At 38.8% G+C, this 24,059-nt stretch overlaps 1 protein-coding gene across 1 annotated transcript; it reads right to left on the reverse strand.

The window, feature by feature from the left end:
• Positions 1–3,097: 3,097 nt before the first annotated feature.
• On the reverse strand, positions 3,098–6,325 carry LOC140931529 (extracellular calcium-sensing receptor-like). The gene has a single exon (XM_073381336.1). The coding sequence runs from the start codon at positions 6,323–6,325 to the stop codon at positions 3,098–3,100; it is 3,228 nt and encodes a 1,075-aa protein (XP_073237437.1).
• Between the last annotated feature and the right edge of the window lie 17,734 nt (positions 6,326–24,059).

Consider the following 24,059-nt stretch of genomic DNA (forward strand, 5'->3'; position numbering starts at 1 on the left):
TTGGCCAAGTGACCCGGCTAACTGCGACAAAATTTTATTTTTTTACATCAGTAACATAGCCTTTGTGTTTTCCCCGCCCGTCCGGCGCCGTTTCAAAAGAGACTTTTAATGGATGGGTTATTAATATTTCTTTTCAAAATAAGTAAAAAATGTTGAAATTTTCTCGCAGAAACACCTCTGCTTACAAAGTTCCCGACTTAGACTCAAAGGCGTAGCTTGCTAATTTTGTTCTCTTTGAAAATAATCAAATTCTTGTTTGAAGTAGTTTGGCTGTAAATATTAGAAATCCTTTGTTAAAGCTTTAAAAAAAATTCGAAAGGTTTTCCTGTGTATTATAACAGAATTTTAGCCACCGGTTGCAATTAAGTTACGGCTTTTTATACGTAAGTAGACACTGAGGCATTCGCTTCGAGAGCAATTTTTACCAAATCCATCGCTTGAAGAAAAAAAACATTACAGCTGTCTAAAAAGGTAGTCATTTCAAAACTTAGTTCGCAAGTATATGGCAAAAAGGAAAAAAATAAAACCTATTCAGGAGTTTCGTTTATGTTGTTATCTGCATACAAAGAGTACCGCTGTCGCCTTCTTGCTGCCTCAATTGACAAACGCTTGTGATTTAGGCGGGAAATTTGTCGCTTTGGCGCCAATTACGTTAACCGCGCAAAGGCAGAAAAAGTGCTCAAATTAGACGTAAAGAGCCTCTCGAATTTGCCAGCTTGAGTATAATTACCAAGATATTCAGATGACGGCTTTTTATACAAACACCAAAAAGGACTAATTGGGCACTTTTTACACCAAGTGAATGTTTTCCTTTTATCTTTTGATAACTTACAACATCCGTTTGGAGCTTAATTATCACAGTTTTGGCCCTTTTAGCATCTTAAAAGCAGCAATTGCGCCTAGTTCGGGCTAAGTTTATTCAAGAAGACTGCGGATTTTACTTATTTTACAGTTTTGAATTTTGTTGGACATCTGATATAACATTTATGAAGTGTTTCGTATTTATTAAAATACGGATGTAGTTCCAAAAACAGATAGTGTTTACTTAGCAAGAAAACATTAACAAGAAATGCTTGTTTTTCTGTCCCTAATTTCTTCCTTGTTTTCAGTTTTTTTTATTTAACCTCATTGAAGACTATTGTCTAAAGACAGTTACCTTGTGAACACATCAAGCAATGAAATATGTGCTCATATCAATTGCTAAAACTTGCTTAAACACCGTCGCCCTGTCAATATTTGGCGGAGTTTCTCGATAAACAATTCAAAAATAGATCTAAGAAAGTACGGATAGAAATTCTAAAATAGCCAAAAAAAGTTCAAAGAAAGCGGCTATTTAAAATTTAAACATCTTCATTACTATTTTGTCATAACTATTTTCGTCTCATGAAAATTTGAATGAAATTCACATTTTATTGTAAAATTACTGCGAATTAAATTGAGCCTATCTACAGACGTTTTTCCTTGCGCTGGCGGTCAGTTTTTGTTTTCATACAGTCTCTCAAGAGAAAATAGAAGGTCTGTGAACAGGCTTTAAATTAACAGTATCATAGTGGATAAATAAAGATCACAGGCTAAAATAATGTTACGAGTTGCCTGAAAAACAGTAACTTCTGTTAATTGGAGCGGTCGCACTTCATGCTTTAATTGTGTCAACAACAAAATGCTCAAATCGTATTGGCTCTTAAATCCTATATTTATTCCTTAATTTTGTTATTGCAACACCAAAACTGCCCGATTTGACCTGTCGTATTATACCAGCTTCTAGTAATTTGACACGTCAAATCGGACAGTTAAACAGCCAATGAAAATCAAGTAGAAAATCTTATTAGCCAACCGGAAATTCAAAGAAATAGCCCATGATAACCAATCAAAATCTATGAAAAATAATGAGTTAGCAGGCTTGTAAGCTGAAAGCTGATGATAAACAAGATGTACTATTTCATTACTAGCTTAAGTTTCTCTAACACAGTTTGTTAAAATACCGTAAAATTCCGAAAATAAGCCCCAGCGCTTATATTTTTCAAAGGCCCTGTTTTGGAGGGGCTTATATTCGGAGGGGCTTATATACAGAGGGAAATTAGCCTTATAGTTGGAGGAAAATTTACCGTTTTTGCCTTGTTTTACTTTGTATTTGAGGGCAATTTCCAAGTACAAGCACCCGGGGGAGCTTATATTTGGAGGGGCGATTTAACGGAGGGTTTTTGTGTTACGATTTTAGGGGGGAGTTTTGGAGGGGCTTATTTTCGAAATTTTACGGTATTGCCACATTTTTAAATGTGCAGGGTTCTGTCTAGGGTATTTGAGGGGTAGAAGCTTCCCCCAAAAAATGCCCAACCGGAAATTCAAAGAAATAGCCCATGATAACCAATCAAAATCTATGAAAAATAATGAGTTAGCAGGCTTGTAAGCTGAAAGCTGATGATAAACAAGATGTACTATTTCATTACTAGCTTAAGTTTCTCTAACACAGTTTGTTAAAATACCGTAAAATTCCGAAAATAAGCCCCAGCGCTTATATTTTTCAAAGGCCCTGTTTTGGAGGGGCTTATATTCGGAGGGGCTTATATACAGAGGGAAATTAGCCTTATAGTTGGAGGAAAATTTACCGTTTTTGCCTTGTTTTACTTTGTATTTGAGGGCAATTTCCAAGTACAAGCACCCGGGGGAGCTTATATTTGGAGGGGCGATTTAACGGAGGGTTTTTGTGTTACGATTTTAGGGGGGAGTTTTGGAGGGGCTTATTTTCGAAATTTTACGGTATTGCCACATTTTTAAATGTGCAGGGTTCTGTCTAGGGTATTTGAGGGGTAGAAGCTTCCCCCAAAAAATGCCCAGCTTCCCCCCCCCCCCCCCCCCCCCATTATCATTACAGTATATAAGTAACTATATCGAAAAAATCATTAAGACGCGACGAGGTAGGTGCACACACTATAACATTTCTCAAAATTGTGTCTCAAAATGCACCAGATTTCATTCGGGGGTGGGGCGGACCCCTTTAGGAGGCTTGTCGCCTTCGGCCACTCAGGACTTCTCCCCCATGCAGTCGCACCTCCGTATTTCGATTTCAACAAAAATTGTAAGCAGTTAAGGAGAAGCGCTAAACATGGCTCTCTTTAATTCCTCTGTACTTGCAATTGATCTGGTAGTTTGTAGGGCAAAATGAGTGTTTCTTCCTTGACAAAGGAATCAAGCATAGATTTGACATGGAATCGCTAGCAAGAGAATAGTTTGCTTGAATTGGTGTGTAGGAAATTCGGCATAACAGGTTTTCTTCACGCTCGAATTTGTCCTTGTCAGTTAGTGATAAAAAGTCTTCTGCAAAACAGTTTTCTTGGTTAATGTCGTCTCTGTCATTCAGTGGTTGTTTTTCGACGTGGCTAACCTCATCTCTTCGTGTTCTGAGCTGGCAACAACCTCCATGAATCAACAAATGTCTTTGAAATGTCCTTAAGTCCCCGAAGTCTTCACTAGGTCTGTTCAAGGCACTGTCCGAAGCAGCTCTCCTGTTAGGACGGCACAGTTTGCAGATGCGTACTTCCTTTAAAAGCACGTTTTCGTCAGGTTTTTGTCTTGATTTCAATGTTGCTTTGTTAGGTTTGGCGTAACGAATATTTGGGGTTCCCGAACAAGTAAAAGGTCCTCCTTTGTTCTCTGATTCCTCCGAATTCATTGCACTACAAGTCTGAACATACTTGTTCTCTTTCATTACGTAGGAACTCCCCATCATGTCGCCCGAAGTCAAGGCTGAGCTTCGTCGGCTCGATCTGAACGTATACCGAGCGGTCAATGCCCGAAAGACCTGCATTTGATTTAAACTAGGTCGAAAAAGGATTATGTAAAGTTTTGGCCCAAATACCAGAGCAAAGATAGCAAAATTGGAAGCTATAATTGCGAAACAGTTTATAATAACATTGTGATAGCCATCTGGAGTTCCATAAAATGCACCAACAAAAGTTAGCCAGATGCAGTTAAATACAAACATAGCAAAACTAATGAACTTTGCCTCGTTGTAATTCTGTGGTAATTTTCTTGACTTAAAGGCTACAAAGGTGCAAAGAAGACTTAGAAAAATGATAAAAGCGTTTGAGGCAATGTGTCCGAAATTCGGCACTACCTCGCACATCGCTAAGTTTTCACTAATCGTGAGCCGGCGAATTGTGACCCGAGGTGGACTTGACAGAAGCCATACGAAACAGAGCAAAAGCTCTAGAACGGTGAAAAACAGTGCTAACATTATTTGAGTCCGGTTATACAGGAACAGACCCAGATACCTCCGCAAGAATTTTGATTTTTTCCGTGGAGTAACTTTGCTATATCTAAAAACTACAACAGTTCGATTAATTCTGGCTAATATCATCGATAAAGAGAATGAAAAACTTGCACCAAATAAAATAGCCTGTATCTTACAATTTATGTCTGTTGGCCTTCCGATGTACGCTAAAGGAATTAAAAAACCCGCCAATAAACCAAACAACAGCAAAAAGCTTATTTCTCGGTTGGCGGCTTTAACAATAGGAGTTTCCTTGTAACGCAGAAATACAACGACTGTAAAGACACAGAGAGACTCGCAGAGGATTATGGTTCCGATTAGAGACCACGCCCAAGCACTCTCCCAGCGAAGGAAAATCACGGGAATGACAACGCATTTAGTTTTGTTTCTGTTTGGGATTTTTCCCCATTGGCACTGCGTACATACACCTGATGCGTTGCTCACACTTCCAGCAGGGCACGGCTTACATATCCAACAACAAACTGGCTTTAAAATTACCTTGTAGGTGCCTGGCGAACATTCTACGCTACAGCGTCCGAACGGGGGTGACTTGAATCCACCCGGCCAATGGATCGTCTCGTTTTGAAAGGTTAACAATCCTGTTTTGCCATTATATTCACCGATCGTCAAAAAGGTCGTGGTTAATCCGTCTTTACGGAAGTTAATTATATCGTAGTGTCCATTTGCGTCACCATCGCTGTCGAATGATACGGTATGGTTCGCCACGCTTTGGAATGTAACGTTAAAAATGTTTAACAGAACCGAAGAAGGAGTGACTCGATTGATGTAAATATCTTTAACAGAAATGCCTTCATTGGATTTTGTTGAAAGATTTCTTTCACATATTTCTTTAATGGAATATGCAACCGAGAATACGGCATCAAACACGTAGGACACTCGAGAGAACAATGCATCAGTGTCTTGAAGCAAAGAAGAAAGTCGTTCTTTACCGGAACAGTTCTTCATCTGGGAGCTCTTCACCTTTGGAAGTCCAAAATTTTTCTTGAGGATGTTACAATGAAATATTTTCTCCCAGAATTCACCAAACCAAGGATTGTGACTGTTCGTAGATGGGCTTAATCTGTAAAAGTATTTCATAAAATTTGGTACAACTGTAGGCTGATTTATAATGCGAAGCATGCCATCGACAATCTCCGCGTGATCCTCGGCAATCTTCGGTGAGTCAGCCCACGAGTCGCTCGCTATCCATAACCTTCGCGAGATGTTTTGCTTGGCAGCTTCGTCAAGTATCATGCTAGCTTCCTTTTCCGAAGTGAAGAGCAAAATAACTCCAATATTTTTGTCTTGATGGATTTTACCAACTATTTCTGCAATTTTGCTTTTGGTTGGATTGTAAGGAATCAAAATATCCATTGCTAAACACACTCCAAACTTTTTCACTTCAGCCTTAAAAGTTTCGGCCAAAGGCCTTCCGTAGATATTATCCAAGGCGAGTAAAGCAACAAAATTCCACTGAAAATGAGAAACAATCTTCGCAATTGCTAGCCCTTGATGGGAATCCGGTGGAACGGTCCTTAGGAATGTCGGATAAAGCTTCTTGTTGCTCAAAACACGAGACGTCGAGGCATAGCCGATTTGCGGTACCTTAAAAATGCTAAAAATGTTGTTAACTGCAGAGGAAATTTCGCTGTTTCCAGCCCCTATCACCGCTACCGGCTTTCGTGTCAGGGAATGGCTTGTAATATTCTCCATTTGACCGCGGCTGGTTTTCTCGTTTACAAAGTCCAGGGACGCCTTTAGAGCCGTAATGACACTATTGCAAGTGTCACGAATGTCGTAACCCAGTGTTATACCATGCGGAAGTAATGTACTGTTGTTGACCACTTCTATGGCGTGTATCATAGCTTCTGTCAGAATGACTCCCTCCTTGAAAGACATACTACAGTTATCTTCTTTGGCGGACTTGTGTATGGGAAAAAGACCTCCTAAATTAACATCTCCTTGCTTTAAGGCTTTCTTCTCTATTGAGCTTGCAGCGCCTTTCAGAAAGAATACCACTATTGCAGTGTACCAAACTGTGCCAAAACTAGCCATTGATCTAACTTCAAAGTTCAGCATTAGGCAAGGCGGAGATCCAGATGTCTTAACTGAATATGATTCGAAGTAAACTCTGAGGATTCTATTAACTAAATCCAAACAAACTTAATTTGAAGTCGACCCATTCTGACAAAATGGCAATCATCTTTTTCAATTCGCCTCATTTTCCAAACATCTGGCATATTACACACGTTATTTGTTATTATTCTGAATTCACTTAACGCGCAACCCCACACTGAAAATGCAATTACAAAGGACGAATCAGGGACATTTTTAAGGAGACTCCAAAGTTCACCGCAGTAAGAAGTCAATACGAGGTTGAGTTCATGTTTAAATCAAAAGTTATAAGATTTGGTAAATTAAATCCACGCGGCTGGGTTTCTCAAATTTAATGAGAAACATTCTTAACAAACATCCATGTCAACGATACTTGTAGTTTTTAATTCTGGATATTATCGCTAATATCAAAGGCAAACATAACTTTAGGTGACGCGGGATTTGACTGACTTTAACGCAAAACGTAACTAGATATTAATGAATGCTTCCAAATATTTATTTTCCCAAATATTCTTGGTTCGTTATTGCTATTTACACGTCTGAACGTTTATGACGACTGCTATTTGGCAGAGAATATCAATGACTGACCCGATGAATAGGTTGGCTAGTCATAACAAAAAATTTAAAGCTTAAACTATTCGGCAACGTCATCCGCTCCTGCATCTAAAAAGTCATTGCGTAGCAAATAAAACAATTCCTTTTGATCTTGATACAGAAGTTGTATTATGTAATCCTTGGCGAATGAAGGCTACAAACTGTTTTCGAGTAATTTTGAATACATTATTACTTGGAAAACACATTTGCTCAGACCAGATGGTTTTGAAAACGCGGTTAAATTAAAAGAAGAAATAAAAAGAATTCTCTTCTTCAAAAGGAACCATGCTACATAGCAGCGGGGTAGCACGTTGGGGTGAAAATTTTTTAAAATGCCATAAGCGCTGGTTAAAGACAAATGAACACAAAAGTTTAGAATAAGAGTAGACAAAAACATTCACACTGCATTCGACGTCTCCCATCTTGAAGTAGAAACCATAACCGGAGCGAGCAACAGCCATGAATTCGAGTGACGGTGTTGTCACAGACCAGTTGAAATTTCAAAACGATGTGTTGCAAACTTAGTTTATTGGATAAAGCTGGCCAAAATAATAATAATAATAACGAAAACGTTCGTATTAATGAGGAACGAGATAAGATGCAGGAGGATAAAGGATCTACTGATTTTCCTGTCTTCAGTTCTTCTACTTCTACTAACTTGAACTTATCGAGCGGAGCTCTGCCAGAGCTGACGAATGAACGGTTCATTTCGTCGAAAAAGTCTAAAACACCAAATAAAACAAGCTAAAACACCATAAAAAGCTGCCTAAAAAACAAAAGTGGGCCTTGTCCATAAATAATTAGGCTCCCGGAAATAGGAACCTGATTCAAGAAATCAAATCGACCATTCTGGTTGATGTATCGAATTTTCAATGATTTAATAAAAAACGAATTGTTTTTCTATTCAGTTTGCTTACTATCTGATGACCATACATTTTGTATCTCCTATAGCCTCCCTTCAAAGCAGAAGACCCTTTATTTCTCGCCAGCGAACACTATTTTCACATGTAATTTTTTCGTACTTTTATGTTTCCTTTTTCACTTGGAAGTTTCATTGGTATGTTGTTTCCGGCGGTAAATATTAAAACAGCCTCTTGCACACTAATGCGTGTTTGCTATAAAAGATCACAAAATTAGTACAGTCTCACATATTTGTCCACTGTGTCGAAATTAAAACGATCGAGGGTTTTCGAAGACGTGCTCGAAAGTTGAGTCTTCGGGAAAAGAAGGTGTATTTACGAAAAAACCCTGAACTTTTCGAAAACACTGAAGTCATGCTTGGCCCAGCTAGCTGTCGCCAGATATGGTGTTCCGATGTTGGCCAGCAGCCTCAAGTGTCGATGGGAAACTTTTGATAATGCATAATTTTTTATTTTCAGATAAACAGGGCCTAAGCGTAAGAGGTCAAAAGACGTAAAAGTAACGATCCCACAGTCTCCTCTTGTGCCAGTAACTCAGATTTTCACCCGAAGGTTTGATTTCCAGTGTCGCCTAATTTTTATGTGCATACGTGCGTAAAATTTACGTTTGCAAATAAAATAAAGAGGCAATGTGTGAAAGGTCGCTCGTAAGCGTAAAAGTTGAAGCTTGCTCAACTTCTCGTTTGAGCTCAGCACTTTTTATCTTGCCCGCTCTATTTTATTTATATGATTAAAATTTACGTGCTTTAACGTGCGTAGCCAAAAATGCGTCAGTGGAAATCAAACTTAAGACTGAGCTGACTTAACAAGGATGTTGTGAGAGGTGATAACAGAGGATGGATGGTAAAATGCTATACAAAAGCTATTGAGCAATATGAAAGACCTAGGAAAGTTGAAAAGGATTCGCGTCGTTGTAGCAAAATGACACCATTGTCACTTGCAAATAGAGCTTTGGCACGCGGCGGCCAAGTTGTCTCAGGGGATTTAAAGAGCCTTGTTTAGGCAAGGGTAGCCTCGCAGAGAGAACGACGATATTTCAAGTTACCAAATGTTCAAATGAACGGGAAAACCTCATAACAACTCCTCTGTTAAGACCGTAAGCTAAATCGCTAGATGCCCGCAAGTGTACAGGCAAAATATCGCAGGAGTAACCCCGTGTTCTTATAGAATTCAGATCTATAAACACGAAAACGCGCCTGGGGATTTGTTACAAGAAAATAAGTCCGGTAATTCCCTATTTTTATTGCTTTAACATTTTGTTAGAGTAAAAAGGAAACGTCAAAGAAAAAATTACAAAAAATATACGGAAGGAAATTTGCACTGGGCACAAATTTCACTTTTACAAAAATTCCGCTCCGTATAATATTTTAAAATCACTGTTTTCCTTTTCTTATGCTAAAAGCTATCGTCTAAAAAAAGGTAGGAGTCACTGGTTTAATAAGTACTGGAAGCTGAAAATTAGGTTTAAATAATCCGTAAGATATGTTGCGATGGGTACTACTAATGACTAAATAACAGTTACTTTTTTAATGAGTTCAAGCATTCTTTGTATAACTCAGACTTTAAAAAGTGCTGCTTTAGCTTTGGCTCACTTTTTCTTCCCACCCCGTGTCAAAAAAGTAAAAACTGGTACGAGCCACCTTAAGCTTAAAATTTACGGTTTGAAAAAATACAACAAACGTGATTAATTGCAAACAATATACCTTTATTTTGAACCAAAATATTAGCCTTAAAACATCATGAAAAGAGGAGTTTTACAGTGATTTCAATGTTGTCTGTGGAGAAATAAACTCGGATTGTTACCAAGATACCGAGGCCATAGACAGCTGCATTCCACAGGAACACTGTTGATCTGAGCAATTCGACCTCGCAAGCAACCATTTGTCTCTCGTTTGGCCGGATCAAAAACCATAAAATACTTTCTGGTCATAGTCTCCTGGCAGTCCATAATGTTCAAACAGTGCCCACCCTTGGCGAGGTGAGATGGAACCGTGATGTTGAGGCACTTTACTGTTTTGAAGGTTGAGGGTATGATAACAGCACTTTGTGAGAAACGGTCTTTGAAGAAGTCTTTGGATTGGAGGCGAATCACTTCAACTGGACACAATCTGTCGTGGTCGGGGGCGCGCCGTTTTACGTGGTTCGTGTGAAGTGGGAGTTTTGTCATTCTACTCATATCTAAAAGCAAGGGAGAGGCTATAAGAATTCTCAATTGAATTTTCGATCAGAGACCAACAATCAGTAATATTTAAAGCGCGCCATAAGTTTTCGCTGCGTCTCGGCCTAACATGATATCGTTTTGCTTGAGGAACAAGTACACACTTAGATGAAAAGAAATGGGTGGAAACTCTTCAGTTAAAAGCGTAGCAGTTATTTTTGGTAAAAAAAAACTGCTGAGGAACGAACCTCAAAATTAAGGAACTCAAGCCCATATATCCTAGACTTTTTTTTCTTGGATTATTTGTAAAGAAATTCCTTTAATTTATAAGTCATCCCCGGACAGAAGAGGTTAGGCCGTGCGTGACAACATATTGAAAGAATTTATAATCTCACAGCTGTACAGTCAGGAGCTAGAGAAGCCTTGCTTTTTTCCACTGGATCCATCAGAATGGGTGGAACCTTTGTCTTGTACGTTGACCGTTGCTATGTGTTTACAAGATATTTTATTAGCAGAAACCAATAAATTCAGAGGTCCTTTACCTTTAACAGTCCGTCAACAGCAGTCTGCGCCCGACTCCGTCAAGACAACTGACCCACAGATACCTCAAGTTAAGGGCTTACCGTAAGCATTTTCTCAACTCAGGGCCTCAGGTGAGGTACTCCTTGGCCGGAGGACACTTTAGAAATTTTCGGGTTGGTGGGTGGGACCCTGGACTCCCTAGCCTATACATGACCTATTTCAGATCAATTTTGCTTCCCTTTACTAGACTAAACCGATTAAACGTTTCTGGGAAACTGCCCACCTACCCCTCCCTTAAGCCAACTTAACATTAACACTTACTTCTCATTTAGGGCAAAATGTTGGCTTAGGGGAGGGGTAGGTGGGCAGTTTCCCAGAAACGTATAATGATCAGTCTAAACTCTCTAAATCCATCCCTATCCTAGGGTCGCCATTTTCCAGAAATAATAAGGTCGATGCTCTCTTTGTTATTAGCTGAGTTGGGGGGGTGGGGGGAAGGGGTAAATATAGACATGTCAAGTTCATTATTTTTTGTCGACTCTTCAACCAATTGATCAGTTCCTGGAAAATAATACTGTATTGTGGACCCAGATTCTCTTATTTCTATATCCTATCCCAGATTAAACTACTTGAAAACTATACCTTTCAGAGCGGCAGATACCTATAGAGCCCATATATGGCAGTGCCCACCAAGGCATACCCTGAAGGAAAGACGCCCCTTCCTAGACTTCCCCATGAATGGTTTGTGGATCGTCACTTGAGTGTTAGAGAGATTTATGAAATCCTAAAATGCATGCCACTAATTCATTCTCAGTTTCTCTGAAAATTTGTAACGGCAACGAGATCTCTCTCATTGAGGGTGAGCGGACGAAGATCAGTCTTTTATTGCAAGGTCTAATTAAGACCGTCTTCGCTGCTATAGGATGAATTGTTTAGTATCGATATTTTTGGACAAAAATCATTGGTCCTTAGAACGCTAACTAATCAACATAAATTATTAGGTCATATGAAACAAGGGAAATCTGGCAATCCTACGAAGAGAGAAGAAAAACAACGACAACAACTTACCGAAGTCGCTCATATCAACTTCATCAATTATAACATCTTGAAATGGTTGTAATTGTTCAGTCACCGGAACACTAAGAGAGACTGGGTACAAGAGTATAGAAGCCAACCACGCAAGGAGAAATATGGTCATCTGAAAAAGTGCAACAACATAGAGCTTATTACAGTTTGCAAAATTTCTCTTCTTTTTTGGAGGGGAATCACTTCAAGATGGAGACTGCAAAACTGGACATTTAATGGCTTCTGTGCGAAGAATAAATCGCAAAACAGTCTCGAATTCTGGATTTAAGGTACTGGATTCAGGATTCTTTGTCAGTGGAACTTGGATTCCGGACTCTATAATTTGAGGGATTCCGGATTCCTTGAGCTGTATTCCGGAGTTCAAAGCCTAGGATTCCTGATTCTGCAAGCACCAACGAGCAAAGCTGTCCCGAAGTCTGGAATCCCGATTCCCTTACACGACCCACTTGGGAAGATTAGCGGGTAGCGGGTAAGGCTGTCGTTTAAATTTACCCTTCTCACCTTTCAATTTATCTCGAGTATCGTGCTCGCGATGTTCAACTTTAGAACAGATGGAACCAAAGCGGTCTGGCTTACGGGAGGTTGTTTGACACTATCAGGCTCTTCACGAATGTTTCAGGAAGGAAAAATTAACTTCCTCTCTTTTGTTTGTCGCATTTTTTTGACCAGTTTGTTAATAACTCCCACAAGAATCTTTCTTAAGAGTACGCCCTCGACTTTGCATCAAGTTTAATATCCGCTTACCGTAAATGACCGAATAAACGCGCGGGACGTCTATTTAATCTTAGGGGTCCAAGAGGAGGCGTTTTATGGTCTTTAATAGATAGGAGGCATTTAAACGAGCGAGGCGTTTATTGTCATAACTGTAACCAGCTCAAAAAAGCTAATGTGCTTTCGGCAAAAATATCAAGAGAGTTTAAAAATAACGGAATATCCAATCCACCAATTGATACGTCTAGGCCGTCTAGAGGTCCATATCGCTATTTCAAATCCCAACATTGATGTCAACATCCTTGCTCAGGGTTATACGCTCTTCTCACATATGGTAATATGCCCGTCTAACCTCGTTTACGGGTAAAAATTCTTTTGAAATTCAAATACGAAAACGTCGTCTGATTAGCATTTCAAAGGATTTTTTGCTCAAAAACGAGGTTAGACGGGCATATTACCATACGTGAGAAGAGCGTATTGTTTTGCCACCGTTAGTCTATCCTTGCTTTAAACTGGCAGATGACATACGGAAAGCCTTGTTAATCAATCAAGAAAGTGAAAGAATTGAATGATTTTACTCCTTTTGCTTATTCCTAGTATTTTGGAGTAATTCTCAGAGGGGGCGTCTATTAGACAGGGGGCGTTTATTAGAGGGGGGCGTCTAATACAATTCAAACAGCTTAGAGGGGGCGTTTATTAGGTCATTTACAGCACTTATAATAATAATTGGTGCGAAGATGTCGTTCTGTCATAAAAAAGGTCCAAAACGTTTACACTTTATTAAAAACCAACGCACTCAGTATTATTATTAACATTGTGCGTTAGAATTTCTGTGTTGTTTTTTAATTCTATCACAAATTTAAATTTCTCCGATTTGGAAAACGGATATCCCGTTGATTAATGAAATGCTCACCCTTTAGGCGCTCATCGCAAAGACCACTGGCCTGGAATCCCAATAAACCTTAATTTTTTAACATAGTCTCTCTTGCAACCGCTGGTTGATAGCGTTTACTGATCTTAATAAATGGTTTCCAAAGCATGCAGTTCGTATTTGATTTACTCCATAGTCCGTTTTCATAATCACGCTACATCGTATTATACGGCTCATTATAACTAAGCATGGGCAAGTACAATTTACCATATCGTAAATATACATATTTTTTAACTCAGTGTTCTTTTCGTAACGGTCAGTTCACGGTCTTTCTTCTCACAATAAACGATTTTTAGTTTTTTTTACATTTACTCATCACTACTTTGTCCGTTGTGGTTTTGCCTTTATTTGTGTTTTAGGTTCATTAACATCCGAAAAATGAAAAACCTGGTGACGATTTTGTGAAGATGAGTTAAAACAAAGTTTTAAAGAGACGAGGTTTTACATATTTAGCTGGCTTACGTCATTAGATTTCCAATGTTTAGGTTATAAATATTAAGGAAGCCGATCGCCTTCGGAGAAAAGGCAGCAATCAATAACCACTTCGACAAGTTTTGTGAGGACAAAAGGAATAGCACATGATAAAGAGGTTTCCACAAGAAAGAACTTAACATTTAATTCAATGGTAACAATACAATCAAACCTCGTTAATACGGACACTGACTGAAGGGCCATAGAAAGTGCCCGTATTAAGCGGGTCATGTTGTTAAAGTCAAAAAACACCTTTTATTGGAGCAAAATACTAAAGAAATATACGAGGACGTTAGCATCGTCAAATTAAACATTTCTAATTTTTCTCAAAGCCGTCATTCGACGGAAAAAATCCTCGGAAATACTTTAAAATCGCTCAGCTACATACTACTTTATAAAAAGCCATTGTCTTAATAACTCGTTTGATGCTACAATAGTTGACCTAAGCGTCCGCATTAGCAAGGTTGACTTTCTAAGAGAATTTGTTGACAGGGCAAGAAAAAAGTGTCCGTTGTCCGCATTAACGGGTGTCCGTATTAAGCGGGTTGAATAAATTTAGAGAAAATGAAAGGGCTTTCTCCAAGGACAAAGAAAACTGTCCGTAATAAAACGAGGTATCACGGCGTGTTAAGCGGGTGTCCGTAAAGCAGGGTTCGACTGTGAAGGATTTCACCTACAGATTTAAAAGCTAGCACCATGCACCTTGTACAGCAAAACAAACATTAACAATTAATGCTAAGTAGCCCTTCACTTCAGTGGTCACATTTCAGGAGTTTTGTTAACCTGCGGAGCAAGCTTTTCCTTGCGGTTTTAGGAGCAAAGAACGAGAAACGAGAGTCAAAAACCGCGCGACAAATAGCGCTCGCGCGGCCAAAACCGAAAATCCCGTTCCTCGGTCTTGTCTACTTTCTTTGCTCCGAAACCTAAGGGAAACGCTTGCTACGCAGGCTAGAATTTTGTCTACAGACTTGAATCTATGTACAGCAACTTTTTACAGCCCTTATTAAAAAACTTACAGTATCACAGGGGGATGCTTAAATTTAGAAGCTCACTTCACACCGACTTCAGGAACCACAGCCTGAGTATGAAACGTTAGATCCACAAAGTTCGCCGTATAATTCGCTGATCACCACAGAAAATAAGGGAAATAAAACTTGAACGATCATTTACAATCAAGGAAAAAAAAAGTCCAAATAAAAGCTTTAACTAAGTTTGTTTGACAGTTAAGAACATAATGGCCAATGGTCAAACATGTCTTTTTTGTAATAATTATAAACCGTCAACGATAAGATGAAATCATTTTTCTGAAAAGAGAGAAGATTTACTTCCATCTCTCTTTTTTTAATTTAAACATTTTATTGACGAAGTTTGCCCTTAGAGTAAAAAACTCCTCAAGAGGGCTCACTTCAAAAATTTCACACTCGTAATTCATATCTTCAAAAATGAAACCTTTTTCGAAGAAAAACTTTCTTCTTCTTTATTTTTCTTTTTTTCTTTCAAGAAACATGTATATATTCAGTTGTGGTTTACTTTAATTCCATAATCATTATACTCTTTTATCGGAGACTGCCAGACTGACTAAGACTTCTCTGTTAAGATAAGAAAAGAGAGTTTTTAGTACCATTACTACCTACCTTCAGAAAGCAACAGAAGCAAGGGCACTCAGGATTGTTATCTACCACTTTGATTTTCAAGAAAATAGAGCATCGTTAAATAACGCAAACGATCCTTCCGCTGACTATTTTCTTTAGGTGGCTTGCATCACGAAAAATGGCCTTAATTATTTTCCGGCGTCTTTTGTTTTAGTGAGGAAAAACAATGCTCCTTGGTACCTTTTGATAATCAGTGAGTGTAGGAAGCTTTGCTGGAGCCTTTTTCTAAACCGTTACCGCCCTTCGGCAGCCGCACCGCACCTTTTGCGGAGTCAACCTCCGCAAAAGTGCTTTTCAATGATGAAGGTTTGTAAAGTCGGAAAACTGAAACTTTGAAATTTAAAACTTTGTTTTCAAATGCTGAACGTTTTACATTTGGTGCCTAAATCATAGCATTTTGAAAGCAAAAAGGCTAAACAACAGTACCCATGTTGTTGTAACATTATTATCAGTCTCGGTAAAGGTTGGCCGTGCGTGTGATGAGCTTAGTCTTTATATTTGAGACTTTTTATTTAACAACGTCGGGAAAATTAAAACCACCCAAAAATTGTTAATGTGATATAACTATACAAGCAGTTATGCAATTGCCTTTATCTGAACCTTAAATACGAGTCCATTGTCGAACGAGACCTCAATCAGATGCAAAACAGGTTAGAACCTCGACTGGTGATACGCAACTTGATTCGGAGCACATTGTACTTGTTCTAATTGGAGTATTCCCTAATAGATAAAAGAATAAACGGCAAACGTCTGAATAAAATAAACATTTGTAAAACAAATATCCGTTAATGAGTTCATTATTATTTTTTGAACCGCTCTCTTAATTCATGGAACTTACGGTTGAATTGAATGTCGGGCGCAAAACCTAGACTTTCGATTTTGTGATGAAGAGTCTTCGGCTATTGAAATGTTGTTAGCTTTAGAGGTTATTTTCGATCTATTTTGAATCCTTTCTCCGTGATATGTTTTAAAGAATTATTGGATCTTGCCATGGGAGACATTCTTATTGATATTTCAAGATCCCAATTTGTTAACCAAATATTCAGTACAACAGATAGATAAGATCTTTTCCAAAAGAGAAAAATAGTCCTAGTTTTTTGCATACGCACCAAAATAAATTATGGAAAGGTACACTCTCTAGCCTGCGAGCAAGCTCTCCATTCGGGGATATCGTGAAAAGTATATACCCTCGAGAGGCACACGAGAGGAGACGCGAAAGCGGGGGAGGGGGGTAAGAATCTTTCCTCGGCCCCTCGCCCAAGTGATTGCTCGCAGGCTATACACTCTCTTGCAAATTTACAGTTGTGGACTCCTCTGTGAAGGCTGGTTTTGCATCACTAACAAAATAATTCTAATTCATATAAACAGTGTTTCTTCCGTAACACACTAAAAATTGAACGAATAAATTGAGTAAATAGTGGATTAATTTACTTTACAGACCAAACAATGAACGTGGGAGGTTTAAGTTGATTTTTTAAAAAAGTAATCATAATTTACTCGAGATCGTGAGAAGCAGCGGGATCTATGCATTTAATCTTCTTGAGGAAATGTTTTTTCAAATCGTAAGGTTGGAAGAAAACTTGATAAAATATAACCTGGCACCAAGAGCCGTTGTGACTCTTGGCGGCACCTAATCTTTAACGGGTGTTTCAGATAAGAACTTCCCCACGGATTGAAAAGAAATCATAAAAACTGGAATAGGGTACAGATTTGAGGGATATGGGATTGTAAATTATCTTACTGTTTATTGTTTTCGGGAAAGTCGAAGATAACAGATGTAAAATCCTGTTAAAAGAAAATTAGTTTTGGATAGATCTTCTATAATATGGCATGCAAACGTAACCTCTCTTATTTATTTATTTACACCACCCCTTCTAACGTAACTGATAACGTTTTATACAGCATAACATTCAATTTGAGGTAAAATTTATAGTAGCGCAATTACAATACAAGATATCTTAAACTTGGATAATAATACAGTTTAAATTGAACAAGAACACTCTCATAAAATAGGTAACTGTAGAAGGATCAAAACAGTTTGTGGCGAGGGGACTTCAGAACTCCAAAAGCTTGTACAAGTAGGTCCCCCAATGATTTGCTCATTGATTGAAATACTTTAGGACTAGGGGGTGGAAAAATACAATTCAATTCAGTCAGTTTCAAAGGTACGAGAAAGAAAAGTCCCTAAGACGCTTTTTAGAATTAGCAAAAGTGGTGGAACTTGAGACGGCTAATGGAAGGGAATTCCACGTTTTTGGAGCCAAGTCAACTATAAAAAAGTAAACTGTTTAATATTTGTTCGACAAAAAACAAAGTGTGGCCTGTCGTTTCTTACAAATCTGGTGGTACATGTGTGTACCTAGCTACCAGTTATAAATAGACTACGAGTTCCAGAAACTAACAAGTCAAACTGACATAACTCTATAGTTTGCTTTTTAACGCGCATTTACCGCTCAAACGTATGATTTCCCGAATTCCCTACATACGAATAAAAATTTCCACATCCCGTGCTTAAATTTGGCGAATCTCGCTTGCCGGGTAGTTGTAGGAAGATATTTTCCGAATTCCGTATCAGACCCTGTTTCGACATTGCCTGAGTCTCCTTTGCCTCGTTGTAAAATATCTGGACTAGTCACTAGTAAACAAGCTGAAGGACGCTAGTAGGTTCCACTCCTACAACCGAGTCGGCTGAGTCACTTCATTAATGAAGCATCATACTCGACTTTCAATCATCGTATATAGTGTCATACTAATCCCTCAGAAAATACCACTGTTTCACTGGACATGCTCTTTGTATTGCCTTTTCTTAAGCTAACGCGGTCTTTCAGGGTCAAAAGCCACTGGACGGCCTTAACCACAATTATTTACGAAAGTCGCAAAACTGACATTTACCAAAGGGGTTAATCCTGGCTTTGGTGAAAATTTTGAATGTTCTTGATCCTTTCTTTTTTGGCAAAATAGACTAAAAGACTAAAAGTATTTTGTGCTGTATAGATAGAGAACAAGCCTTTCTAGACTATAAAAACATCAGTTTGAGAAAGTCGAAAATCTGACATTTTCCATCAAAGGGGTTAGTCCATGGCTTTGGTCAAAAATTTGCAAATTTCTTCATCCTTTCTTTTTTGGCCAAATAGGCTTAGAAAAAGTCTTTAGTGCCGTTCTAGATAGAAAACAAACCATTCAAAACTATAAAAACATCAATATAAGAAACTCGAAAATCTGACATTTTTCCAAAGGGGTTAGTCCACGGTTTTGGTCAAAAATGTGAAATTTCTTCATCCTTTCTTTTTTGGCTAAATAGGCTCAGAAAAGGTGCCGTTTTAGATAGAAAACAAGCCATTTTAGACTATAAAAACATCAATTTGAGAAAGTGAAAAATCTGACATTTTTCCAAAGGGGTTAGTCCATGGTTTTGGTCAGAAATTTGTAAATTTTTTCATCCTTTCTTTTTTGGCGAAATAGGCTCAGAAAAGGTGCCGTTCTAGATAGAAAACAAGCCATTCTAGACTATTGTAAAAAAAAATTGTAAATTGTAATTTGTTTACCCACGGATCACTAAGGAGTTCATAAGAGCCCATGACTGTAAATATCGAGAATCGCTGGCCAGGCTAAAAAAATTGAAACTTCTGATAATTTGTCAGAAAAACCCCTTTGGGAAACTATGTTCGAAAAAAATATTTTCAACTTTCAAGAATCTATAGTTTTCGAGAAAATGAGGAAAAACGAAAATAGCGGTTTTTACCTAATTAATTATGCAAAAATAAGAGTAAAAATGACCTACTTTATCGCGTCTGTACCGTGGCAAGATTCAAAGCTATAAAACAGAAATATTTTTGCTTAAAAGAATTCTTTCTTTTCTTTCTATCCATGGTATGTTTTAAACCATAAACATGATTTTGAATTTTTTACGGTTTTTTAAAAACTACCACCAATCGCACTTTTTAAAATGGCTAAAAAATGAGCAACTTCACAGGGAAAAAACTCACCTTGGTATGTGTGATACCTAGCCAAAATGTATACTAGGACAATGTCCAGCTCTTAAATTAACAGAATATGAAACAAAAAATCTGGGTACTCCGGGTTCGCCTTTACAAAATAAAAAGTTTCGTGACCACCAGTGGAAAAATGTCACAAATTTGCATAAGTCAAATTTGTAGAGAAATGATGCCGTCTGATTTTTCTTTGTAGTTTCGGTACGTGGTATATTCGAAACGCAGTAGAAAGGATGAAAGCGCCTTTAAATGAAGCTAAAATTAAGTAAAGGATCTGAAAAATTGATATCCCTGATAACAAATTGCTGTGAAGGTTGGTGACACAATGTGGCAAATTTGCATAAAAAGGCATCTGCATATTCCTATCGTACACAAGGACAGGTTTGAATACTGTTAGCATCACGCAATATTTGAGGCTTAAGAATAGCATAACCAAGAGAATAGCTAATGTTAAATGTTTTATAATTTGTATGTTAGTAATTGTACATTATAAAATTAAGGTTGCTCAGCAATTGTTGCTGGGTGTTGGAGTACTGTAAGTATTCTGCAATTGCGTGACCGTTTTCAAACTCAGCACAGTCAGACTTTATTTTTACCGGTACGATAAAAAAAATGTGAGCTTATGAAGTACGTAAAGAAATATTATTCATGTCAGAATACTTAAATTTACTTTATTCACCTGAATGAATTTCGCGGTCATACATCTTTCTTGGAGTGGTCACATGCTTTTATGGTACCGATAGTTCATTCGTCGAGGCATTTAACGGGATTTGCCATTAATAACACTATACATCAGACCAAGAGGCTATAAAGGGGACAGAGAGGGCATCCCCCATATACACCCTATTCCATAGGTAATTCGTCTCGAGCTATTTTGAACACCACAGATCTCAAGGGGGATTAGACAACAGCCAATCACATAGTGCGAATGTGTTCCGCGTGGATGACCCACGCTGAGAGCCACGCGTCCTTCACGAAATGACGCAGAACAAAATGGGGGAAGACGCGGAGAGCGATTTTGCTATTCCTTTTGTCGCCGAAAACGACTACAGCGAGATTTCTGCGAAAGCTGTGTCAGCGAAACCGAAATTAAAAAAGAATCGCCCTTCCTCTCTTGAATAGAACTAACAGTAGAGCAGGGAAATCCTTAACACACTGAATATTCTCTCAGGATCATTTATAATTTACAGTTTGAAGAGAGCAATTTCTGGTTTGATGTTTATTTTTTTCAGTCTTTATAGCGATTATTCCTACCCACACTTTGTCAATTGTAGGCGAACCCTCCTAAAGCTGAATTTCAAGGGACCATATTCAAGCTCAGAAAGAGAAATAAAATTTCGTCGTTACTTATTTACGTCCTCCATAAAACGCGAAATTAGGCATTTTCACGTCGTAGTCGTGAAAAAACGGGAAAGAAATGAACAAAAAAGTGTGTTGCACGTGCGAAGTTGTTGTTTTGCTAATTAAACCTATTGTTTTTTTGACGTTCTAGTTGTCGTCCGCGTCGTTGGATCTTAAACTCCCTAAATTGTACAAACGAGCGGTTTCAATAGACCGGCGAAATTTCTCTTTTTATTAAAGCACTAAGGATACGACAACTTCGAGTTAAACTGATTTCACGGGTTGTCAAAGAGTCCAGCGATTCCTTTTTCCCAGGTGAGCGCCGACTCATTTCGCTTCAATATTCAGGAATGCTCTCGATCTTTTTACGCTTTCATTGCCTCTCGCCCGACATGTTTTGCACGGCGTTTGGTCATGCGAAACCTCCACGAAACATCCACGCCTCGCGCGAGGTAACTTTATCCCGATTCTAAAGATAACTCGAGACGAATTACCTATGGAATAGGGTGTATATGGGGGATGCCCTCTCTGTCCCCTTTATAGTCTCTTGATCAGACCCTATAAGTTTTCAATCGATAAAAATCCGAAATAGTTAATTTTCTCAGTAGTTTTTCAAAGTTATATTTTGGTGAAATTGCCACGTCTCGCGTATTAAAAATAACGTAAGTAAAGACTAGATTAAAGTAATCATTGCCCCCTTTTCTCTCTTTTCTGAAATTCTTCCACCTCCTCTTTCTGCCTCTTCACTGTTCGTGCGTTCAACACTATTAAGTCCAGACACGATTTCGACCGGTAATTGTGCCATTGATTGGTTGAAACCTTCATTGAAAGGACCCTAACGGATCCTTGCAATTGTCCTCTCAATCAGATGGAGGGAGTCCTGCCGACACTGTGGTCGTTTTGGTGTTTTTTTTTTGAACCATGAATATCCTTCATGAACCCATTTAGCTTTCCATTTATTCACCAAGGTTATAAACTGATCAAAATCAACATGGATGGATTTTTCCACTGGTACCTCATTTAGCAAATTTTCACCTATCTTTATGTATCTTGAGAGAGTTACACACAAAAAAAGCAACATTTGTGGTAAAAAAATCTACTTCCAATTTTTCTATTCACCTTCTATTCTCTACAGATTAATTAAATGTCCCTTTCCTGAAAAGTTAGCGGCCAAAATTCCTTGCAAAACAAAGACAGTGGGAAGACGATCAAGTGCCGGAGCAATAGAAGAAGAAAGGCAAAGCTAAAAAATAGAGCGGGAGAGAAAGATCGATATAGGTTCGTAAGAGATATCCAAATTTTGGCTTCTGTGAATGCGCCAAAAAAGCTTCTAAATTAGTGTACGTCCAACTGAACAGTCTTGTGTTGCAAATCTCTTTTTCAGCCATTCCCATATCAAGCTAACTAGCTAGCCTGCGTAACAGGCGTGCGTTTTTCAAGCGAGCGAAGGCAATTAAGCCCGAAGCCGGAGCGAATGTAAGCGCGAAGCGAGTGAGGAGAGCCATTAAGGGGTATGTCTGGGGCGGAATGCAAAAAAACAATGCTATATGTGGACAGGCCGTTGTTTTTTCTGCGTCTTCCCCGTCACGCTTGTCTGCGCTTCTCACTCACTTGGCGCTTGCCTTCGCTGTCCTGCAAAAACGCGAAAAAAATAACGCCTGTTATGCAGGCTACTAACCGGTTGAAAGCCGGTCCAAAAAGGAAGGTTAGGTTAAAAGGCGGGGTTTTCTTCTACTAAAATTGGCCGTCAAAAAAGAGTTAAAGGGGCTATGCGACGCTAATTGCTAGTTCATTTTAAAAAGTTAATATGGTCTTCATTACGCATCAGTTTACTTCCAAAAATTATGGTCCAGTTTTGTTATGTTAGACTATATTTAGGCACTGAAACTGTTTCCTGTCGCGTTTTGTTGCTACAGACGGCCAGGATGCGGTGACATAGACTGAAAATTGGAAAAATTGGACCATCTGCATCACCCAAAAAGATATTTTTTGCTAGTGCTCCCTGATAAAATGATATCTTCTCCATGCCCTACAGGAACATTTTTTGACTGGGTAAAGGCAGTAAAGGCAGTAAGTAATGACCAATAATTAGTCCAAAACAGCAACTATACTGATTTGTGGTCTTCTTGAAAAGAACTGTCACAGGGAGCCCATTACCCCCGCCTCACACATTGACTATCTGTAATCGGGTGTTGTCATGTTTCGTTCCTGCGGATATATAATATTAGATACCGTCCAAACTTAAGGACACTGTAATTAGAGGGTCTGCTGCTAAGAAGGAAATATCTAAATATTGGATTGTTTTTTGCCTGGTATCACAAATGGCTAGAGCTAAAATTTTCATGGTCAAAATTCCAAACGAAAGAAAAAATGTTTTTTCCGTAATTTTTTTTGGTAACGGCACATGTTATTCAGCAATTAAATAGCCCCAGCCCCTCGCATATGCCATAGCGAAACATCAATTTAAGAGCAGTTTTATCTCATAACTTTTCTTTCCCTTTGTCTGAAGTTCTTTCCTTCTTTCCTTCGGGAAACGGTTAGGCGTAAATAAAACCGCCGATGCCACTTACTCACCTGGCTATGTTATTTAGCTCCTTGGTCGCTATCAACTACCCTGAGAGCAGAGGTCCTTCGATCTTACTATAGATAAGTCGGGAAGAGGAAGAGAAGGCACTCAGAGAAGGGTAACTATCAACTAAACAGTGATTCGATCGGACGTTCCGGTGTGAAGGCTCGAGCTGGGACATTGCGGGTACTGACGTTAATACTCCTGAGAAAAAGGCAGGTATTTCTTTAAACAAAGCTCGGGTCTGCGGTAAATGGTACTTACGTCGATATAAGTTCGTTGCCGCAAACTGCGATAGGCCAGGGGCGTCAAGGATGACCTTTCTGATACTTCTCTTTTCAAGATGATGCTACGTTTTGCAAGCACTCGACATGGGTGGGAGTTGGTTAGAGTAGCTCAAAAGCGGTGAACAAGGAGTCTTATCTTCCATGGACAAATCCTAGTTGCATCGTCGTGAAAGGAGATTTACTCTGTTGGAGTACAGTTGAAACTCCTTGTGCGACCACCTATCCAATGCACCAAAACCCACCCAGTTAAGTCTCCCAGCTGGAATCTCTCCTGTAAGCACCCGCGACCACTAATTGGGGCTGAGTGTTTAATGATTTTGCATTGTTTTTAACCTCTTGTAAGCGACCACCTGACGAGTTTTCTGATCTCTTGGGGTAGGAACAACAACAACATGGAACTGCACATATCGCAACTTAAAAATTGCAGGCAATGAATTATCTTC

Source organism: Porites lutea, chromosome 3, assembly GCF_958299795.1.
Source record: "Porites lutea chromosome 3, jaPorLute2.1, whole genome shotgun sequence".
Taxonomy (NCBI): Eukaryota; Metazoa; Cnidaria; class Anthozoa; order Scleractinia; family Poritidae; genus Porites; species Porites lutea.